Source organism: Dendropsophus ebraccatus, chromosome 1 (genome assembly GCF_027789765.1).
Source record: "Dendropsophus ebraccatus isolate aDenEbr1 chromosome 1, aDenEbr1.pat, whole genome shotgun sequence".
Taxonomy (NCBI): Eukaryota; Metazoa; Chordata; class Amphibia; order Anura; family Hylidae; genus Dendropsophus; species Dendropsophus ebraccatus.
The window spans coordinates 229192185-229213812 of record NC_091454.1 but is presented as its reverse complement, the minus strand read 5'-3'; the positions used below and the strand labels follow the sequence as shown (position 1 = coordinate 229213812).

The following is a 21628-nucleotide window of genomic DNA, read 5'->3' as shown; positions in this document are numbered from 1 at the left end:
ACAAGCTCTTATTGTTCTTGGATGGGATATGTGACACCTGTGTATGTGCCCTCTGTCCGTGTACCAGGACACCAGTACAGGGGTGACTGCCCCTTCTCTCCGCTGAGGCTTCTTCACTCTCTCTCTCTTTTACCCAGGGTGGAGTGAAGATCCTGATCACCGGCCCGTGGGTGGAGAACACCGATTCCTACTCGTGTGTGTTTGATCATGTGACGGTGCCAGCCTCACTCATCCAGTCTGGAGTGCTGAGATGCTACTGCCCAGGTGAGCCTAGACCCCCGGACTGTGTATGTCAGGTCTGTAGCATGCGCCATTACTCACCACCTGCTTCATGTTTCTGCAGCGCATGAGGCCGGCCTGGTAACCCTGCAGGTCATCCAGCACCAGCAGATCATCTCTCACTCCGTCATCTTTGAGTATCGAGCAAGAAACTTTCTGTCGCTGCCCAGCACCCAGCTCGACTGGCTGTCACTGGATGGTAAGTGGATGGTATATAAACGTATATTCTGTGACTTCTCTATGCATCGAGAGGGCGTATGAGCTGCCCGAGAGGGAGAGACAAGTGACAACCACACAGGACTTATTCACAGGAGTAGTCAGTACATCAGCTGCTATAACCGTTCACCTGACACTTATAGTACTGCCCTCTAGGGACAAGAAAATGGAACGGCTAAGGGGTTAGGAGAGTCCTAAGACACAGAATGTATGTACCTCCTCAAATTAGATACCAAGGTGAGGGGTCCTGAGACACGGGATGTATCCACCACCTCTGGTCAGATACTGGGATGAGGAGGTGCTGAGACACAGAATGTATCCACCACCTCTGGTCAGATACTGGGATGAGGGGGTGCTGAGACACAGAATGTATCCACCACCTCAGGTTAGATACCGAGGTGAGGGGGTGCTGAGACACAGAATGTATCCACCACCTCAGGTTAGATACCGAGGTGAGGGGGTGCTGAGACACAGGGTGTATCCACCACCTCAGGTTAGATACCGAGGTGAGGGGGTGCTGAGACACAGAATGTATCCACCACCTCAGGTTAGATACCGAGGTGAGGGGGTGCTGAGACACAGGGTGTATCCACCACCTCAGGTCAGATACCGGAGTATTGCGGGTTTTGAGACCAGGTTGTATTCATCATCTCAGATCAGATACCGGGGTAAGGGGGTACTGAGACACAGGGTGTATCCACCTCCTCATATGAGATACCATGTTGTGGGAGTCTTGAGACACAGGGTGTATCCACCTCCTCAGAGCAGATACTGGGAGGAGGAGGTGCTGAGACACAGAATGTATCCACCACCTCAGATCAGATACCGGGGTATTGGGATTCCTGAGACATAGGTTGTAGCCACCTCCTCAGATCAGATACCAGGGTATGGGGTTCCTGATACCCAGGGTGTATCCACCTCCTCAAAGCAGATACTGGGGGGAGGAGGTGCTGAGAGAGAGAATGTATCCACCTCCTCAGATCAGATACCATGTTGTGGGAGTCTTAAGACACAGGGTGTATCCACCTCCTCAGATCAGATACCAGGTTATGGGGTTCTTAAGACACAGGGTGTATCCACCTCCTCAGATTTGGGGTGTATATTTGGGTTAGGTTTGTAGTGCCAGGGTTGGGGCACAGTAATCATCTTGGGGCCTGTACAGTCGCTGTATTGTAACTTACCAGTTTATAATGTTGTCTGCGCTGGGTTCACATATCCGGTGCTCATTGTTGTCTTTTCTGTATCTGGTGCTCATTGTTGTCCTTGCCATATCTTGTGCTTATTGTTGTCCTTGGATGTCCGCCGCTTACTCTTGTCTTGGGGTATCTGGCACTCATTGTTGTCCTGGGGTATCTGGCGCTCATTGTTGTCCTGGGGTATCTGGCGCTCATTGTTGTCCTGGGGTATCCGGCGCACATTGTTGTCCTGGGGTATCTGGCGCTCATTGTTGTCCTGGGGTATCCGGCGCACATTGTTGTCCTGAGGTATCTGGCGCTCATTGTTGTCCTGGGGTATCTGGCGCTCATTGTTGTCCTGGGGTATCTGGCGCTCATTGTTGTCCTGGGGTATCTGGCGCTCATTGTTGTCCTGGGGTATCTGGCGCTCATTGTTGTCCTGGGGTATCTGGCGCTCATTGTTGTCCTGGGGTATCTGGCGCTCATTGTTGTCTTGGGGTTTCTGGCGCTTATTGTTGTCCTGGGGTATCTGGCGCTCATTGTTGTCCTGGGGTATCTGGCACTCATTGTTGTCCTGGGTTATCCGGCGCACATTGTTGTCCTGGGGTATCTGGCGCTCATTGTTGTCCTGGGGTATCCGGCGCACATTGTTGTCCTGGGGTATCTGGCGCTCATTGTTGTCCTGGGGTATCCGGTGCACATTGTTGTCCTGAGGTATCTGGCGCTCATTGTTGTCCTGGGGTATCTGGCGCTCATTGTTGTCCTGGGGTATCTGGCGCTCATTGTTGTCCTGGGGTATCTGGCGCTCATTGTTGTCCTGGGGTATCTGGCGCTCATTGTTGTCTTGGGGTTTCTGGCGCTTATTGTTGTCCTGGGGTATCTGGCGCTCATTGTTGTCCTGGGGTATCTGGCGCTCATTGTTGTCCTGGGGTATCTGGCGCTCATTGTTGTCCTGGGGTATCTGGCGCTCATTGTTGTCTTGGGGTTTCTGGCGCTCATTGTTGTCCTGGGGTATCTGGCGCTCATTGTTGTCCTGGGGTATCTGGCGCTCATTGTTGTCCTGGGGTATCTGGCGCTCATTGTTGTCCCGGGGTATCTGGCGCTCATTGTTGTCCCGGGGTATCTGGCGCTCATTGTTGTCCTGGGGTATCTGGCGCTCATTGTTGTCTTGGGGTTTCTGGCGCTTATTGTTGTCCTGGGGTATCTGGCGCTCATTGTTGTCCTGGGGTATCTGGCGCTCATTGTTGTCTTGGGGTTTCTGGCGCTCATTGTTGTCCTGGGGTATCTGGCGCTCATTGTTGTCCTGGGGTATCTGGCGCTCATTGTTGTCTTGGGGTTTCTGGCACTTGTTGTCCCAGGGTATCTGGCGCTTACTGTTGTCCCGGCCATATCTTAAAGGGGTATTCCCCCCAAAATTATTTTTGCATTAATACGTTGCCCACCCGTAGCTTTTCATCTTTCCAATATCAATGTATTACGGATTCTGCAGAGTTTTGCTGTTATCTAGGTACGATCAGCCCCATGGAACACACAGAATCATCAGCTCTCAATCCAACCCGACACACTCCCTGCTCCTGGCCCCGACCCTCCGAGACGGCATCACATGTCCTCATGGTTTAGGCTTCTAACCCAGCCAATCTGAAGTGAAAGAGGACACTGAGACAGTGACAGCTGCTGTTAGAGAGGGAGCTGTCACTGTCTCCCTCTCTAACAGCAGCCACCCCAGTCACCCACACCGTGTGCCCCCCCCCCAGCCCCAGAGCTCACCCTCACTGTGCCCCCTCACTAGCGGCGGAGCTTACCAGCGGCATCCCCCGGTGCCTCGGCCGAGCTCATTCGCGGCATCCCCCGTCACCCCCGTGGGTCACTCGTGGCAGCGCTAACCGGCGGCACCCCTCCGCTGGGCACAATTGCGGCACCCTCCGTCACCCGCAGCACTCCTGCGAGTCACTTGCGGTGGCGCTTATCGGCTCCCCCCCCCCCTCCCCCCTGCTGATGGTTGCGCACAGATCAGTCACCCACCGGGTGCTCACCCGCGTCACCACCGAAACCCCCCTTCCCTCTCACCCGCGGCTCTGCTGCTGTTAGAGAGGGAGACAGTGATCAGTGCAGCTGTCACTGTCTCCTTCTCTAACAGCAGCCACCCCGCAGCGTGTGCCCCCCCAGCCCCAGCAAGTACAGCTCACCATTTGATTGTTCCCCCGACTCACAGCGGCGCTTACCGGTGACATCCCCGCGGGTCACTCGCAGCAGCGCCCCCTGGTGCCTCGGTTGTGCTCATTTGCGACACCCCAGTCACCCTCCACTCACCCGTGGCACTCCGGCACCCCCAACCTATTCCGCCCCCCCCCCTGTTATAGTGTGCACAGATTGGTCACCCACCGGGCACTCACCGTGGCCCCTCCCAAATCCCCCCTCCTTTTCACTCGCGGCCCCCCAGCACACCCTTCCCCCACCCCCAGCTCACCCGTGCATGCTACACCATCTCACGTCTCAGCTCTGCTACACAGTCACACATTCTCAGCTCTGCTACACAGTCACACAGTCTCAGCTCTGCTACACAGTCACACAGTCTCAGCTCTACTACACATTCACACAGTCTCAGCTCTGCTACACAGTCACACAGTCTCAGCTCTACTACACATTCACACAGTCTCAGCTCTGCTACACAGTCACACAGTCTCAGCTCTGCTACACAGTTACACAGTCTCAGCTCTGCTACACAGTCACACAGTCTCAGCTCTACTACACAGTCACACAGTCTCAGCTCTACTACACAGTCACAGTCTCAGCTCTGCTACAAAGTCACACATTCTCAGCTCTGCTACACAGTCACACATTCTCATCTCTGCTACACAGTCACACATTCTCATCTCTGCTACACAGTCACACATTCTCATCTCTGCTACACAGTCACGCAGTCTCAGCTCTGCTACACAGTCACGCATTCTCAGCTCTGCTACACAGTCACGCAGTCTCAGCTCTGCTACACAGTCACACATTCTCAGCTCTGCTACACAGTCACACATTCTCAGCTCTGCTACACAGTCACATTCTCAGCTCTGCTACACAGTCAGACAGTCTCAGCTCTGCTACACAATCACACAGTCTCAGCTCTGCTACAGTCACACAGTCTCAGCTCTGCTACACAGTCACACAGTCTCAGCTCTGCTACACAGTCACACATTCTCAGCTCTGCTACACAGTCACACATTCTCAGCTCTGCTACACATTCTCAGCTCTGCTACACAGTCACACATTCTCAGCTCTGCTACACAGTCACACATTCTCAGCTCTGCTACACAGTCACACAGTCAGCTCTGCTACACGGTCACACAGTCTCAGCTCTGCTACACGGTCACACATTCTCAGCTCTTCTACACATTCTCAGCTCTGCTACACAGTCTCACAGTCTCAGCTCTGCTACACAGTCACACAGTCTCAGCTCTGCTACACAGTCACACAGTCTCAGCTCTGCTACATAGTCACACAGTCTCAGCTCTGCTACATAGTCACACAGTCTCAGCTCTGCTACACAGTCACACAGTCTCAGCTCTGCTACACAGTCACACAGTCTCAGCTCTGCTACACAGTCTCAGCTCTGCTACACAGTCTCAGCTCTGCTACACAGTCTCAGCTCTGCTACACAGTCTCAGCTCTGCTACACAGTCACACAATCTCAGCTCTGCTACACAGTCACACAGTCTCAGCTCTGCTACACAGTCACACAGTCTCAGCTCTGCTACACAGTCACACAGTCTCAGCTCTGCTACACAGTCACACAGTCTCAGCTCTGCTACACAGTCTCAGCTCTGCTACACAGTCACACAGTCTCAGCTCTGCTACACAGTCACACAGTCTCAGCTCTGCTACACAGTCACACAGTCTCCGCTCTGCTACACAGTCACACAGTCTCCGCTCTGCTACACAGTCACACAGTCTCCGCTCTGCTACACAGTCACACAGTCTCAGCTCTGCTACACAGTCACACAGTCTCAGCTCTGCTACACAGTCTCAGCTCTGCTACACAGTCACACAGTCTCAGCTCTGCTACACAGTCTCACAGTCTCAGCTCTGCTACACAGTCACACAGTCTCAGCTCTGCTACACAGTCTCACAGTCTCAGCTCTGCTACACAGTCACACAGTCTCAGCTCTGCTACACAGTCACACAGTCTCAGCTCTGCTACACTATCATCATCAGACATAAGCAATGCATGATGGGAAATGTAGTTTTGTATCTTGATAATAGACCATCTTTTAAAAAACTTTTAACTCAGGAACGGCAACAGCTAGAAAGACGGGAGACGGCTCAAAATACTCAGGGGGTGTGGTGAGTAAGGCCAGCTAGGTTTGGAAGCATTACATTTTTTTTTGCTCTTGGGGGGAATACCGCTTTAAGCTTGTTGTTGTCCAGGGGTATCCGATGCTCATTGTTGTCCCGGGGTATCTGGCGCTCATTGTTGTCCCGGGGTATCTGGCGCTCATTGTTGTCCCGGGGTATCTGGCGCTCATTGTTGTCCCGGGGTATCTGGCGCTCATTGTTGTCCCGGGGTATCTGGCACTCATTGTTGTCCCGGGGTATCTGGCGCTCATTGTTGTACCAGACATATCCGAAGCTTGTTGTTGTCCCAGGATATCTGATGCTCATATTTTTTTCTGGGATATATGATGCTCATTGTTGTCCTGGGGTATCGGCGCTGATTGTTGTCCCGGCCGTATATGGCGCTTGTTGTTGTCTCAGGGTATCTGGTGCTTATTGTTTTCCCCAGCCGTATCTAGCACTTATTGTTGTCCTGGGGTATCTGATGCTCATTGTTGTCCTGGGGTATCTGATGCTTTTTGTTGTCCTGGGGTATCTGATTCTGATGCTCATTGTTGTCCTGGGGTATCTGATGCTCATTGTTGTCCTGGAGTTTCTGACGATCATTGTTGTCCTGGGGTGTCTGATGCTCATTGTTGTCCTGGGGTATCTGATGCTCATTGTTGTCCTGGGGTATCTGATGCTCATTATTGTCCTGGAGTTTCTGACGATCATTGTTGTCCTGGGGTGTCTGATGCTCATTGTTGTCCTGGGGTATCTGATGCTCATTGTTGTCCTGGGGTATCTGATGCTCATTGTTGTCCTGGGGTATCTGATGCTCATTGTTGTCTCGGGGTATCTGATGCTCATTGTTGTCCTGGGGTGTCTGATGCTCATTGTGGTCCTGGGGTATCTGATGCTCATTGTTGTCCTGGGGTATCTGATACTCATTGTTGTCCTGGGGTATCTGATACTCATTGTTGTCCTAGAGTTTCTGACGATCATTGTTGTCCTGGGGTATCTGATGCTCATTGTTGTCCTGGGGTATCTGATGCTCATTGTTGTCCTGTGGTATCTGATGCTCATTGTTGTCCTGGGGTATCTGATGCTCATTGTTGTCCTGGGGTATCTGATGCTCATTGTTGTCCTGGGGTATCTGATGCTCATTGTTGTCCTGGGGTATCTGATGCTTTTTGTTGTCCTGGGGTATCTGATGCTTTTTGTTGTCCTGGGGTATCTGATGCTCATTGTTGTCCTGTGGTATCTGATGTTCATTGTTGTCCTGGAGTTTCTGACGATCATTGTTGTCCTGGGGTATCTGATGCTCATTGTTGTCCTGGGGTATCTGATGCTCATTGTTGTCCTGGGGTATCTGGCACTTATTGTTGTCCTGGGGTATCTGATGCTCATTGTTGTCCTGGGGTATCTGATGCTCATTGTTGTCCTGGGGTATCTGATGCTCATTGTTGTCCTGGGGTGTCTGATGCTCATTGTTGTCTCGGGGTATCTGATGCTCATTGTTGTCCTTGGGTATCTGATACTCATTTTTGTCCTGGGGTGTCTGATGCTCATTGTTGTCTCGGGGTATCTGATGCTCATTGTTGTCCTGGGGTATCTGATGCTCATTGTTGTCTCGGGGTATCTGATGCTCATTGTTGTCCTGGGGTATCTGATGCTTTTTGTTGTCCTGGGGTATCTGATGCTCATTGTTGTCCTGGGGTATCTGATGCTTTTTGTTGTCCTGGGGTATCTGATGCTCATTGTTGTCCTGGGGTATCTAATGCTCATTGTTGTCCTGGGGTGTCTGATGCTCATTGTTGTCCTGGAGTTTCTGATGCTCATTGTTGTCCTGGGGTGTCTGATGCTCATTGTTGTCCTGGGGTATCTGATGCTCATTGTTGTCCTGGGGTATCTGATGCTCATTGTTGTCCTGGGGTATCTGATGCTCATTGTTGTCCTGGGGTATCTGATGCTCATTGTTGTCCTGGAGTTTCTGACGATCATTGTTGTCCTGCCATGTCTGATGCTCATTGTTTTCCTGGTGTATCTAGCACTTATCGTTGTCCTGGTGTATCTGGCGCTCATTTTTGTCCTGGCCATACCTTGTGCCCATTGTTGTGCCGGGGTTATCTTGTACTCGCCGTTGTCCTGGGGTATCTGGCACTCGTTTTTTCCCCGGCTGTATCCGGCACTTGTTGTCCGGGCCGTATACGGGCAGGTTGGGGATAGTGCCGTCCCTCGGGGCGTTGTGTTTGGCGTTATTGCCGGGACAGGTGATGTGACTCATGTTCTGATGTTGCTTTCACCAGAGCTGTCCGCTGCCCACATGCCAGGCTACAGGCGCCGGGCCGTCAGGAGTGGCAGGAACCTCCATTTCTATTTTCGTCCTCCATCTTTCAGCACCCGCCAGCAACCTGAATCCCACCCAAGACTATGTTGTGAGCTGTGGAAGAACACAGTGACGCTGGTGACATACCGACCATTCCTGGCACAGTGTGACACGGGCACAGGACAGCCCGCTCTCTAGAAAGCAGCTGCCATTGCTTGTAGAGACTTGGGGGGGGGGGGCGCAACACCTGCACCACTGATTATAGAAAGTCCCTAGTGTCCTCTGCTGCAGCCCTGTGCATTGACTTGTAACATGCCGGGGTGGGCTCATAGCTCCTATCTATATCACCCTGCAGGGGGCAGGCTCATAGCTCCTATCTGTATCACCCTGCAGGGGGCGGGCTCATAGCTCCTATCTATATCACCCTGCAGGGGGCGGGCTCATAGCTGTTATCTGTATCACCCTGCAGGGGGCAGGCTCATAGCTCCTATCTGTATCACCCTGCAGGGGGCGGGCTCATAGCTGTTATCTGTATCACCCTGCAGGGGGCGGGCTCATAGCTGCTATCTGTATCACCCTGCAGGGGGCGGGCTCATAGCTGCTATCTGTATCACCCTGCAGGGGGTGGGCTCATAGCTGCTATCTGTATCAGCCTGCAGTCGGCAGGCTTATAGCTCCTTTTATCTGTCTCACCCTGCAGTGGGTGGGGTCATGACTTCTCCTATCTGTATCACCCTGCTGGGGGCATGCTCATAGCTCCTCCTATCTGTATCACCCTGCAGGGGGCGGGCTCATAGCTCCTCCTATCTGTATCACCCTGCAGTGGGCATGCTCATAGCTCCTCCTATCTGTATCACCCTGCAGGGGGCGGGCTCATAGCTCCTCCTATATGTATCACCCTGCAGGGGGCGGGTTCATAGCTCCTCCTATCTGTATCACCCTGCAGGGGTCGGGCTCATAGCTCCTCCTATCTGTATCACTTTGCAGGGGGCAGGGTCATAGCTCCTCCTATCTGTATCACCCTGCAGGGGGCGGGCTCATAGCTCCTCCTATCTTTATCACCCTGCAGTGGGTGGGCTCATAGCTCCTCCTATCTGTATCACCCTGCAGTGGGTGGGCTCATAGCTCCTCCTATCTGTATCACCCTGCAGCGGGCGGGCTCATAGCTCCTATCTGTATCACCCTGCAGTCGGCAGGCTCGTAGCTCCCCCTATCTGTGCAGTGGTGATGGTTACAGTGTATGGAGAATGACATTGTGTGTAGATTGTTTGTAGACGACTCCTTGTTCTTTGCTTGTATCTTACAAGTAGTAGCATTACAAATAGTGTCCCGGTGCTGGAGGATGTTTTATGTTTGCCAGGTACTGGTGTAGCCCTGTTGTGTAGCCTTTGTCAGGGCGCTATTATTTGTGTTAACCTTGTGTGAGGTGTGGTTGTCGTGCATGTGCATTGTGATAACTATGTTGTCTAGACGATTCTGCTGTATCTAGGTACTGGTGTAGATTTGTTATGTTATGTCCTGGCATATAATGCCGTCTTGGTTTTATTCACCTTACAGTGTGTAATTTTGTTGTTACTATTATAGTGCAGGTGTGTACAGGTATGGGTCGGTTGTGTGTACAGAACATGGTATGGCTCGGTTGTGTGTTGAGAAAACGATATGGCTCGGTTGTGTGTGCAGAACACGGCGTGACTCGGTTGTGTGTACCGAACATAGTGTGGCTCGGTTGTGTGTACAGAACACAGTGTGGATTGGTTTTGTGCACAGAACAAGGCGTGTCTCTGTTGTGTGCACAGAACAAGGTGTGGCTCGGTTGTGTCTACAGAACAAGGCATGGCTCGGTTGTGTCTACAGAACAAGGCGTGGCTCAGTTGTGTGGCCAGAACACGGCATGGCTCGGTTGTGTGGACAGAACACGGCATGGCTCGGTTCTGTGGACAGAACACGGCATGGCTCGGTTGTGTGGACAGAACACGGCATGGCTCCGTTGTGTGCACAGAACAAGGCGTGGCTCGGTTGTGTGGACAGAACACGGCATGGCTCGGTTGTGTCTACAGAACACGGCGTGGCTCGGTTGTGTGGACAGAACACGGCGTGGCTCGGTTGTGTGGACAGAACACGGCGTGGCTCGGTTGTGTCTACAGAACACGGCGTGGCTCGGTTGTGTGGACATAACACGGCGTGGCTCGGTTGTGTGGACAGAACACGGCGTGGCTCGGTTGTGTGGACAGAACACGGCGTGGCTCGGTTGTGTGGACAGAACACGGCGTGGCTCGGTTGTGTCTACAGAACACGGCGTGGCTCGGTTGTGTGGACATAACACGGCGTGGCTCGGTTGTGTGGACAGAACACGGCGTGGCTCGGTTGTGTGGACAGAACACGACGTGGCTCGGTTGTGTCTACAGAACACGGCGTGGCTCGGTTGTGTGGACAGAACACTGCGTGGCTCCGTTGTGTGTACAGAACACGGCGTGGCTTGCTTGTGTCTACAGAACACGGCGTGGCTCGGTTGTGTGGACAGAACACGGCGTGACTCGGTTGTGTGGACAGAACACGGCGTGGCTCGGTTGTGTGGACAACACGGCGTGGCTCGGTTGTGTGGACAGAACACGGCATGGCTCCGTTGTGTGGACAGAACACGGCATGGCTCCGTTGTGTGGACAGAACACGGCATGGCTCCGTTGTGTGGACAAAACACGGCGTGGCTCGGTTGTGTGTACAGAACAAGGCGTGGCTCGGTTGTATGTACAGAACACGGTGTGGATCTGTTGTGTACAGGATCCTGATCATTATAGCAGTGTGTGGAATAATACAGTGACGTAAGTGATGTACCTTAGACGTGTGTACAGTGCTCAGGCAGTCTCTCAGAGGTCAGAGGGCAGCTTGTCTGGGATAATCCGCTTGGGCCGATTAATGGTGTCCAGGTAAAACCGTCGCCGTCTGTCACTAAGGGTTATGGTGGCTCCTGTCACATGGTGGAGTATAGATCCCCATGTATGTTGCGTACATCACCCATAGACTTCCTTAATCCTATACATCCCGTGTTGGATGCTTTTGCATTGAAAAGTATAGTCATCTCTGCCCCATTATAGACTCTGGATACATTCCGAATGTACACAGCAAACATTTCCCACAGAATACAACAAAATGACACCCGGAGGGAATGTAGTGTGTTGACTGATGGTTATTATGTTGTGTCCAGGGGGTGATGAACTGATTATGAAGAGTCCTGGTTACAGTCTAGTTGGGTTGTGTTAAGTTGTGTAGGATTGTGTGTGTGTACGGTTGTGTGCTGTATAGAAGTGTGTGTATAACTGTTGGGTCCTGATTATAGTGGGGTAGTTGGGTTGTGTGATGCCATATAGGAGTGTGTGTGTGTGTGTAACTCTTGTGTCCTGGTTACAGCCGGGTCGTTGGGTTGTGTAATGCTATATAGGATTGTGTGTGTTACAGTTGTGTCCTGGTTACAGTCTGGTAGTTGGGTTGTGTGATGCTGTATAGGATTGTGTGTGTAACTGTTGTGCCTTGGTTACAGCCGGCTCGTTGGGTTGTGTGATGCTTTATAGGGTTGTGCATGTGTTTAACTGTTGTGTCCTGGTTACAGTGTGGTAGTTGAGTTGTGTGATGTTGTATAGGATTGTGTGTGTGTGTAACTGTTGTGCCTTGGTTACAGTGTGGTAATTGGGTTGTGTGATGCTGTATAGGAGTGTGTGTGTGTGTGTGTGTTTGTGTAACTGTTGTGCCTTGGTTACAGTGTGGTAGTTGGGTTGTGTGATGCTGTATAGGATTGTGTGTGTGTGTGTGTAACTGTTGTGTCCTGGTTACAGTGTGGTAGTTGGGTTGTGTGATGCTGTATAGGATTGTGTGTGTGTGTGTGTAACTGTTGTGCCTTGGTTACAGTGTGGTAGTTGGGTTGTGTGATGCTTTATAGGATTGTGTGTGTGTGTGTGTGTGTGTGTGTAACTGTTGTGCCTTGGTTACAGTGTGGTAATTGGGTTGTGTGATGCTGTATAGGATTGTGTGTGTGTGTGTGTGTGTGTGTGTGTAACTGTTGTGCCTTGGTTACAGTGTGGTAATTGGGTTGTGTGATGCTGTAGTTGACATTATGACTTGATTGTGTTGTGTTTCCAGGAAACAATGTAGTGTGATTATATCCTGGTGTATATAGAGGATAATAAGACTGGCTGTATATTATGGTTGCATGTTCTACGGCTGATTCCCTCAGCTATTAGTTTTGATTGTTAGGTGTTACTGTTACATTTTAGGATATGACCTGATTTTACATTGAACTGAAAACTGTCTTCATAATTGCTGACAATGAAGGTTTCTATAAGGTACCTGTCACACATCATGTAATGTGGCTGTGCGGTGTATATAGATGATGGTGTAGTATGGCTGTGCACTGTATATAGAAGATGGTGTAGTGTATATAGATGATGGTGTAGTGTATATAGATGATGGTGTAGTGTGGCTGTGCGGTGTATATAGATGATGGTGTAGTGTGGCTGTGCGGTGTATATAGATGATGGTGTAGTATGGCTGTGCACTGTATATAGAAGATGGTGTAGTGTATATAGATGATGGTGTAGTGTGGCTGTGCGGTGTATATAGATGACGGTGTAGTGTGGCTGTGCGGTGTATATAGACGTGTAGTGTATATAGATGACGGTGTAGTGTGGCTGTGCGGTGTATATAAATGGTGTAGTGTATATAAATGATAGTGTAGTGTGGCTGTGCACTGTATATAGACGGTGTAGTGTATATAGATCACGGTGTAGTGTGGCTGTGCGGTGTATATAGATGGTGTAGTGTGGCTGTGCGGTGTATGTAGATGACGGTGTAGTGTGGCTGTGCGGTGTATATAGATGGTGTAGTGTATATAAATGAAAGTGTAGTGTGGCTGTGCAGTGTATATAGACGGTGTAGTGTGGCTGTGCGGTGTATATAGACTGTGTAGTGTGGCTGTGCGGTGTATATAGATGACGGTGTAGTGTATATAGATGATGGTGTAGTGTGGCTGTGCGGTGTATATAGATGATGGTGTAGTGTGGCTGTGCGGTGTATATAGATGATGGTGTAGTATGGCTGTGCACTGTATATAGAAGATGGTGTAGTGTATATAGATGATGGTGTAGTGTGGCTGTGCGGTGTATATAGATGACGGTGTAGTGTGGCTGTGCGGTGTATATAGACGTGTAGTGTATATAGATGACGGTGTAGTGTGGCTGTGCGGTGTATATAAATGGTGTAGTGTATATAAATGATAGTGTAGTGTGGCTGTGCACTGTATATAGACGGTGTAGTGTATATAGATCACGGTGTAGTGTGGCTGTGCGGTGTATATAGATGGTGTAGTGTGGCTGTGCGGTGTATGTAGATGACGGTGTAGTGTGGCTGTGCGGTGTATATAGATGGTGTAGTGTATATAAATGAAAGTGTAGTGTGGCTGTGCAGTGTATATAGACGGTGTAGTGTGGCTGTGCGGTGTATATAGACGGTGTAGTGTGGCTGTGCGGTGTATATAGATGACGATGTAGTGTGGCTGTGCGGTGAATATAGATGGTGTAGTGTATATAAATGATAGTGTAGTGTGGCTGTGCGGTGTATATAGACGGTGTAGTGTATATAAATGATGCTGTAGTGTGGCTGTGCGGTGTATATAGATGGTGTAGTGTGGCTGTGCGGTGTATATAGATGGTGTAGTGTGGCTGTGCGGTGTATATAGACGGTGTAGTGTATATAGATGATGGTGTAGTGTGGCTTTGCGGTGTATATAGATGATGGTGTAGTGTGCCTGTGCAGCATATATAGACGGTGTAGTGTGGCTGTGCGGTGTATATAGACGGTGTAGTGTGGCTGTGCGGTGTATATAGACGGTGTAGTGTATATAGATGATGGTGTAGTGTGGCTGTGCGGTGTGAATAGATGATGGTGTAGTGTGCCTGTGCAGCATATATAGACGGTGTAGTGTTGCTGTGCAGTGTATATAGATGGTGTAGTGTATAAAGATGATGGTGTCGTGTGGCTGTGCGGTGTATATAAACGGTGTAGTGTATATAGATGATGGTGTAGTGTGGCTGTGCGGTGTATATAGACGGTGTAGTGTATAAAGATGATGGTGTAGTGTGGCTGTGCGGTGTATATAGACAGTGTAGTGTATATAGATGATGGTGTAGTGTGGCTGTGCGGTGTATATAGACGGTGTAGTGTATATAAATGATGCTGTAGTGTGGCTGTGCGGTGTATATAGACGGTGTAGTGTGGCTGTGCGGTGTATATAGATGACGGTGTAGTGTGGCTGTGCGGTGTATATAGATGACGGTGTAGTGTGGCTGTGCGGTGAATATAGATGGTGTAGTGTATATAAATGATAGTGTAGTGTGGCTGTGCAGTGTATATAGATGGTGTAGTGTATATAAATGATGCTGTAGTGTGGCTGTGCGGTGTATATAGATGGTGTAGTGTGGCTGTGCGGTGTATATAGATGGTGTAGTGTGGCTGTGTGGTGTATATAGACGGTGTAGTGTATATAGATGATGGTGTAGTGTGGCTTTGCGGTGTATATAGATGATGGTGTAGTGTGCCTGTGCAGCATATATAGACGGTGTAGTGTGGCTGTGCGGTGTATATAGACGGTGTAGTGTGGCTGTGCGGTGTATATAGACGGTGTAGTGTATATAGATGATGGTGTAGTGTGGCTGTGCGGTGTGAATAGATGATGGTGTAGTGTGCCTGTGCAGCATATATAGACGGTGTAGTGTGGCTGTGCGGTGTATTTAAATGGTGTAGTGTATATAGATGATGGTGTAGTGTGGCTGTGCGGTGTATATAGACGGTGTAGTGTATAAAGATGATGGTGTAGTGTGGCTGTGCGGTGTATATAGACAGTGTAGTGTATATAGATGATGGTGTAGTGTGGCTGTGCGGTGTATATAGATGACGGTGTAGTGTTGCTGTGCGGTGTATATAGATGGTGTAGTGTATATAAATGATAGTGTAGTTTGGCTGTGCAGTGTATATAGACGGTGTAGTGTATATAAATGATAGTGTAGTGTGGCTGTGCGGTGTATATAGACGGTGTAGTGTATATAAATGATAGTGTAGTGTGGCTGTGCGGTGTATATAGACGTGTAGTGTATATAGATGACTGTGTAGTGTGGCTGTGTGGTGTATATAAACGGTGTAGTGTATATAGATGATGGTGTAGTGTGGCTGTGCGGTGTATATAGACGGTGTAGTGTATAAAGATGATGGTGTAGTGTGGCTGTGCGGTGTATATAGACAGTGTAGTGTATATAGATGATGGTGTAGTGTGGCTGTGCGGTGTATATAGATGACGGTGTAGTGTTGCTGTGCGGTGTATATAGATGGTGTAGTGTATATAAATGATAGTGTAGTTTGGCTGTGCAGTGTATATAAATGATAGTGTAGTGTGGCTGTGCGGTGTATATAGACGGTGTAGTGTATATAAATGATAGTGTAGTGTGGCTGTGTGTGTATATAGACGTGTAGTGTATATTGATGACTGTGTAGTGTGGCTGTGCGGTGTATATAAACGGTGTAGTGTATATAGATGATGGTGTAGTGTGGCTTTGCGGTGTATATAGATGATGGTGTAGTGTGGCTGTGCAGTGTATATAGACGGTGTAGTGTATATAGATGATGGTGTTGTGTGGCTGTGCGGTGTATATAGATGATGGTGTAGTGTGCCTGTGCAGCATATATAGACTGTGTAGTGTGGCTGTGCGGTGTATATAGACGGTGTAGTGTATATAGATGACGGTGTAGTGTGGCTGTGCGGTGTATATAGACGTGTAGTGTATATAGATGACGGTGTAGTGTGGCTGTGCGGTGTATATAAATGGTGTAGTGTATATAAATGATAGTGTAGTGTGGCTGTGCACTGTATATAGACGGTGTAGTGTATATAGATCACGGTGTAGTGTGGCTGTGCGGTGTATATAGATGGTGTAGTGTGGCTGTGCAGCGTATATAGACGGTGTAGTGTGGCTGTGCAGTGTATATAGACAGTGTAGTGTATGTAGATGACGGTGTAGTGTGGCTGTGCGGTGTATATAGATGGTGTAGTGTATATAAATGAAAGTGTAGTGTGGCTGTGCAGTGTATATAGACGGTGTAGTGTATATAAATGATAGTGTAGTGTGGCTGTGCGGTGTATATAGACGGTGTAGTGTATATAAATGATGGTGTAGTGTGGCTGTGCGGTGTATATAGACGGTGTAGTGTGGCTGTGCGGTGTATATAGACGGTGTAGTGTGGCTGTGCGGTGTATATAGATGACGGTGTAGTGTGGCTGTGCAGTGAATATAGATGGTGTAGTGTATATAAATGATAGTGTAGTGTGGCTGTGCGGTGTATATAGACGGTGTAGTGTATATAAATGATGCTGTAGTGTGGATGTGCGGTGTATATAGACGGTGTAGTGTGGCTGTTGGGTGTTTATAGACGGTGTACTGTGGCTGTGCGGTGTATATAGACGGTGTAGTGTATATAAATGATAGTGTAGTGTGGCTATGCGGTGTATAGACGGTGTAGTGTGGCTGTGCAGTGTATATAGATGATGGTATAGTGTTGCTTTGCGGTGTATATAGATGATGGTGTAGTGTGCCCGTGCAGCATATATAGACGGTGTAGTGTGGCTGTGCGGTGTATATAAACGGTGTAGTGTATATAGATGATGGTGTAGTGTGGCTGTGCGGTGTATATAGACGGTGTAGTGTATAAAGATGATGGTTTAGTGTGGCTGTGCGGTGTATATAGACAGTGTAGTGTATATAGATGATGGTGTAGTGTGGCTGTGCGGTGTATATAGATAACGGTGTAGTGTGGCTGTGCGGTGTATATAGATGGTGTAGTGTATATAAATGATAGTGTAGTGTGGCTGTGCGGTGTATATAGACGGTGTAGTGTATATAAATGATGCTGTAGTGTGGCTGTGCGGTGTATATAGATGGTGTAGTGTGGCTGTGCAGTGTATATAGATGGTGTAGTGTGGCTGTGCGGTGTATATAGACGGTGTAGTGTATATAGATGATGGTGTAGTGTGGCTTTGCGGTGTATATAGATGATGGTGTAGTGTGCCTGTGCAGCATATATAGACGGTGTAGTGTGCCTGTGCAGCACATATAGACGGTGTAGTGTGGCTGTGCGGTGTATATAAACGGTGTAGTGTATATAGATGATGGTGTAGTGTGGCTGTGCGGTGTATATAAACGGTGTAGTGTATAAAGATGATGGTGTAGTGTGGCTGTGCGGTGTATATAGACAGTGTAGTGTATATAGATGATGGTGTAGTGTGGCTGTGCAGTGTATATAGATGGTGTAGTGTATATAAATGATAGTGTAGTGTGGCTGTGCACTGTATATAGATGGTGTAGTGTATATAGATGACGGTGTAGTGTGGCTGTGCGGTGTATATAGACGGTGTAGTGTGGCTGTGCGGTGTATGTAGATGACGGTGTAGTGTGGCTGTGCGGTGTATATAGATGGTGTAGTGTATATAAATGATGGTGTAGTGTGGCTGTGCGGTGTATATAGACGGTGTAGTGTGGCTGTGCGGTGTATATAGACGGTGTAGTGTGGCTGTGCGGTGTATATAGATGACAGTGTAGTGTGGCTGTGCAGCGTATATAGACGGTGTAGTGTATATAAATGATAGTGTAGTGTGGCTATGCGGTGTATATAGACGGTGTAGTGTGGCTGTGCAGTGTATATAGACGGTGTAGTGTATATAGATGATGTTGTAGTGTGGCTTTGCGGTGTATATAGATGATGGTGTAGTGTGCCCGTGCAGCATATATAGTTGGTGTAGTGTGGCTGTGCGGTGTATATAAACGGTGTAGTGTATATAGATGATGGTGTAGTGTGGCTGTGCAGTGTATATAGACGGTGTATTGTATATAGATGATGGTGTAGTGTGGCTTTGCGGTGTATATAGATGATGGTGTAGTGTGCCTGGGCAGCGTATATAGACGGTGTAGTGTGGTTGTGCGGTGTATATAGACGGTGTAGTGTATATAGATGATGGTGTTGTGTGGCTGTGCGGTGTATATAGATGATGGTGTAGTGTGGCTGTGCGGTGTATATAAACGGTGTAGTGTATATAGATGATGGTGTAGTGTGGCTGTGCGGTGTATATAGACAGTGTAGTGTATATAGATGATGGTGTAGTGTGGCTTTGCGGTGTATATAGATGATGGTGTAGTGTGGCTGTGCAGTGTATATAGACAGTGTAGTGTATATAGATGACGGTGTAGTGTGGCTGTGCGGTGTATATAGATGGTGTAGTGTATATAAATGATAGTGTAGTTTGGCTGTGCAGTGTATATAGACGGTGTAGTGTATATAAATGATAGTGTAGTGTGGCTGTGCGGTGTATATAGACGGTGTAGTGTATATAGATGACGGTGTAGTGTGGCTGTGCGGTGTATATAAACGGTGTAGTGTATATAAATGATAGTGTAGTGTGGCTGTGCACTGTAAATAGACGGTGTAGTGTATATAGATCACAGTGTAGTGTGGCTTTGCGGTGTATATAGACGGTGTAGTGTGGCTGTGCGGTGTATGTAGATGACGATGTAGTGTGGCTGTGCAGTGTATATAGATGGTGTAGTGTATATAAATGATAGTGTAGTGTGGCTGTGCGGTGTATATAGACGGTGTAGTGTATATAAATGATGGTGTAGTGTGGCTGTGCGGTGTATATAGACGGTGTAGTGTGGCTGTGCGGTGTATATAGATGACAGTGTAGTGTGGCTGTGCAGTGTATATAGACGGTGTAGTGTATATAAATGATAGTGTAGTGTGGCTATGCGGTGTATATAGACGGTGTAGTGTGGCTGTGCAGTGTATATAAACGGTGTAGTGTATATAGATGATGGTGTAGTGTGGCTGTGCAGTGTATATATACGGTGTAGTGTATATAGATGATGGTGTAGTGTGGCTTTGCGGTGTATATAGATGATGGTGTAGTGTGCCTGTGCAGCGTATGTAGACGGTGTAGTGTGGCTGTGCGGTTTATATAGACGGTGTGGTGTATATAGATGATGGTGTAGTGTGGCTTTGCGGTGTATATAGATGATGGTGTAGTGTGCCTGTGCAGCGTATATAGACGGTGTAGTGTGGCTGTGCGGTGTATATATACGGTGTAGTGTATATAGATGATGGTGTTGTGTGGCTGTGCGGTGTATATAGATGATGGTGTAGTGTGCCTGTGCAGCATATATAGACTGTGTAGTGTGGCTGTGCGGTGTATATAGACGGTGTAGTGTATATAAATGATAGTGTAGTGTGGCTATGCGGTGTATATAGACGGTGTATATAGACGGTGTAGTGTGGCTGTGCGGTGTATATAGATGACAGTGTAGTGTGGCTGTGCGGTGTATATAAACGGTGTAGTGTATATAGATGATGGTGTAGTGTGGCTGTGCGGTGTATATAGACGGTGTAGTGTATATAGATGATGGTATAGTGTGGCTGTGCGGTGTATATAGATGATGGTGTAGTGTGCCTGTGCAGCATATATAGACGGTGTAGTGTGGCTGTGCGGTGTATATAGACGGTGTAGTGTATATAGATGATGGTGTAGTGTGGCTGTGCGGTGTATATAGATGACGGTGTAGTGTGGCTGTGCGGTGTATATAGATGTGTAGTGTATATAAATGATAGTGTAGTGTGGCTGTGTGGTGTATATAGACGGTGTAGTGTATATAGATGATGGTGTAGTGTGGCTGTGTGGTGTATATAGACGGTGTTGTGTATATAGATGATGGTGTAGTGTGGCTGTGCGGTGTATATAGATGACGGTGTAGTGTGGCTGTGCGGTGTAGTGTATATAGATGACGGTGTAGTGTGGCTGTGCGGTGTAGTGTATATAGATGATGGTGTAGTGTGGCTGTGCGGTGTATATAGACAGTGTAGTGTATATAGATGATGGTGTAGTGTGGCTGTGCGGTGTATATAGACGGTGTAGTGTATATAGATGATGGTATAGTGTGGCTGTGCGGTGTATATAGATGATGGTGTAGTGTGCCTGTGCAGCATATATAGACGGTGTAGTGTGGCTGTGCGGTGTATATAGACAGTGTAGTGTATATAGATGATGGTGTAGTGTGGCTGTGCAGTGTATATAGACAGTGTAGTGTATATAGATGATGGTGTAGTGTGGCTGTGCGGTGTGTATAGATCTTCTCCGCCCCCACTGCCACCCCCCACATCTCTCATCTCTGCTAAGGACTTTGCCACTTTCTTCAAGCAGAAAATGGATGACATCAGAGTAAGCTTCACCTCCCAGTCCCCTCAGCCCCCCCTCATGCCCGTCCAGTGCTCTTCCCCACTAACTCACCTCTCCACCATCACGGAAGAACATCTCTCCAAACTACTCTCCACATCACCTCTCACCACCTGCGCACTTGACCCTATTCCATCCCACCTTATCCCCAACCTCTCCTCAGCGCTTGTCCCAGCACTAACCCATCTCTTCAATCTATCACTAACTTCTGGAATCTTCCCATCTCCATATAAACATGCAACCATCACACCGATCCTTAAAAAGCCATCCCTTGACCCTACTTCCTTATCCAGCTACTGCCCCATCTCGCTTCTCCCCTTTGCCTCCTAGAACAGCATGTCTACCACGAACTGTCCTCCCACCTTTCATCCAACTCACTTTTTTACCCCCTGCAATCTGCCCCCCCCCCACCACTCCACAGAAACTGCCCCCACCAAAGTGGCCAATGTCCTGCTAACTGCCAAAGCCTCACGCCAATATTCTGTGCTCCTTCTCCTTGACCTATCTTCTGCCTTCCACACAGTCGACCATTCTCTCCTCTTACAAATTCTTTCATCCCTTGGCGTCACTTGCTCAGCCCTCTCCTGGATCTCCTCTTACCTCTCCAACCGCACTTTTAGTGTCTCCCATTCTCACACCACCTCCTCTCCTCGTCCGCTCACAGTTGGTGTTCCCCAAGGCTCTGTACTCGGGCCTGTTCTCTTCTCCATCTACACCTCTGGCCTGGGACATATCATAGAGTCCCACGGCTTCAGGTACCACCTCTTAGCTGATGACACTCAGATCTACCTCTCCGGTCCGAATGTCACCTCTCTGCTATCCAGGATTCCAGAGTGTCTATCGGCCATATCCTCCTTCTTCTCCTCCCGCTTTCTTAAACTCAACATGGACAAAACGGAACTTTATCATTTTTCCCCCATCCCGCTCTACCCTGCCGTCTAATCTGTCAATCACTATCAATGGCTGCACTCTGTCCCCTGTCCCCCAAGTCCACTGCCTTGGGGTCACTTTTGACTC

General features: G+C 48.8%; 1 protein-coding gene across 3 annotated transcripts in view; it reads left to right on the top strand.

Annotated features, from left to right (window-relative positions):
• Positions 1–21628, top strand: part of CAMTA2 (calmodulin binding transcription activator 2) — an 85941-nt gene that overhangs the window by 32682 nt on the left and 31631 nt on the right. For all 3 annotated transcript variants that reach the window (XM_069949778.1, XM_069949774.1, XM_069949785.1), the window contains exons 10-11: positions 138–264; positions 344–478. In XM_069949778.1, the coding sequence (XP_069805879.1) occupies positions 138–264; positions 344–478 (262 nt within the window). The remainder of the gene's footprint in view (positions 1–137; positions 265–343; positions 479–21628) is intronic.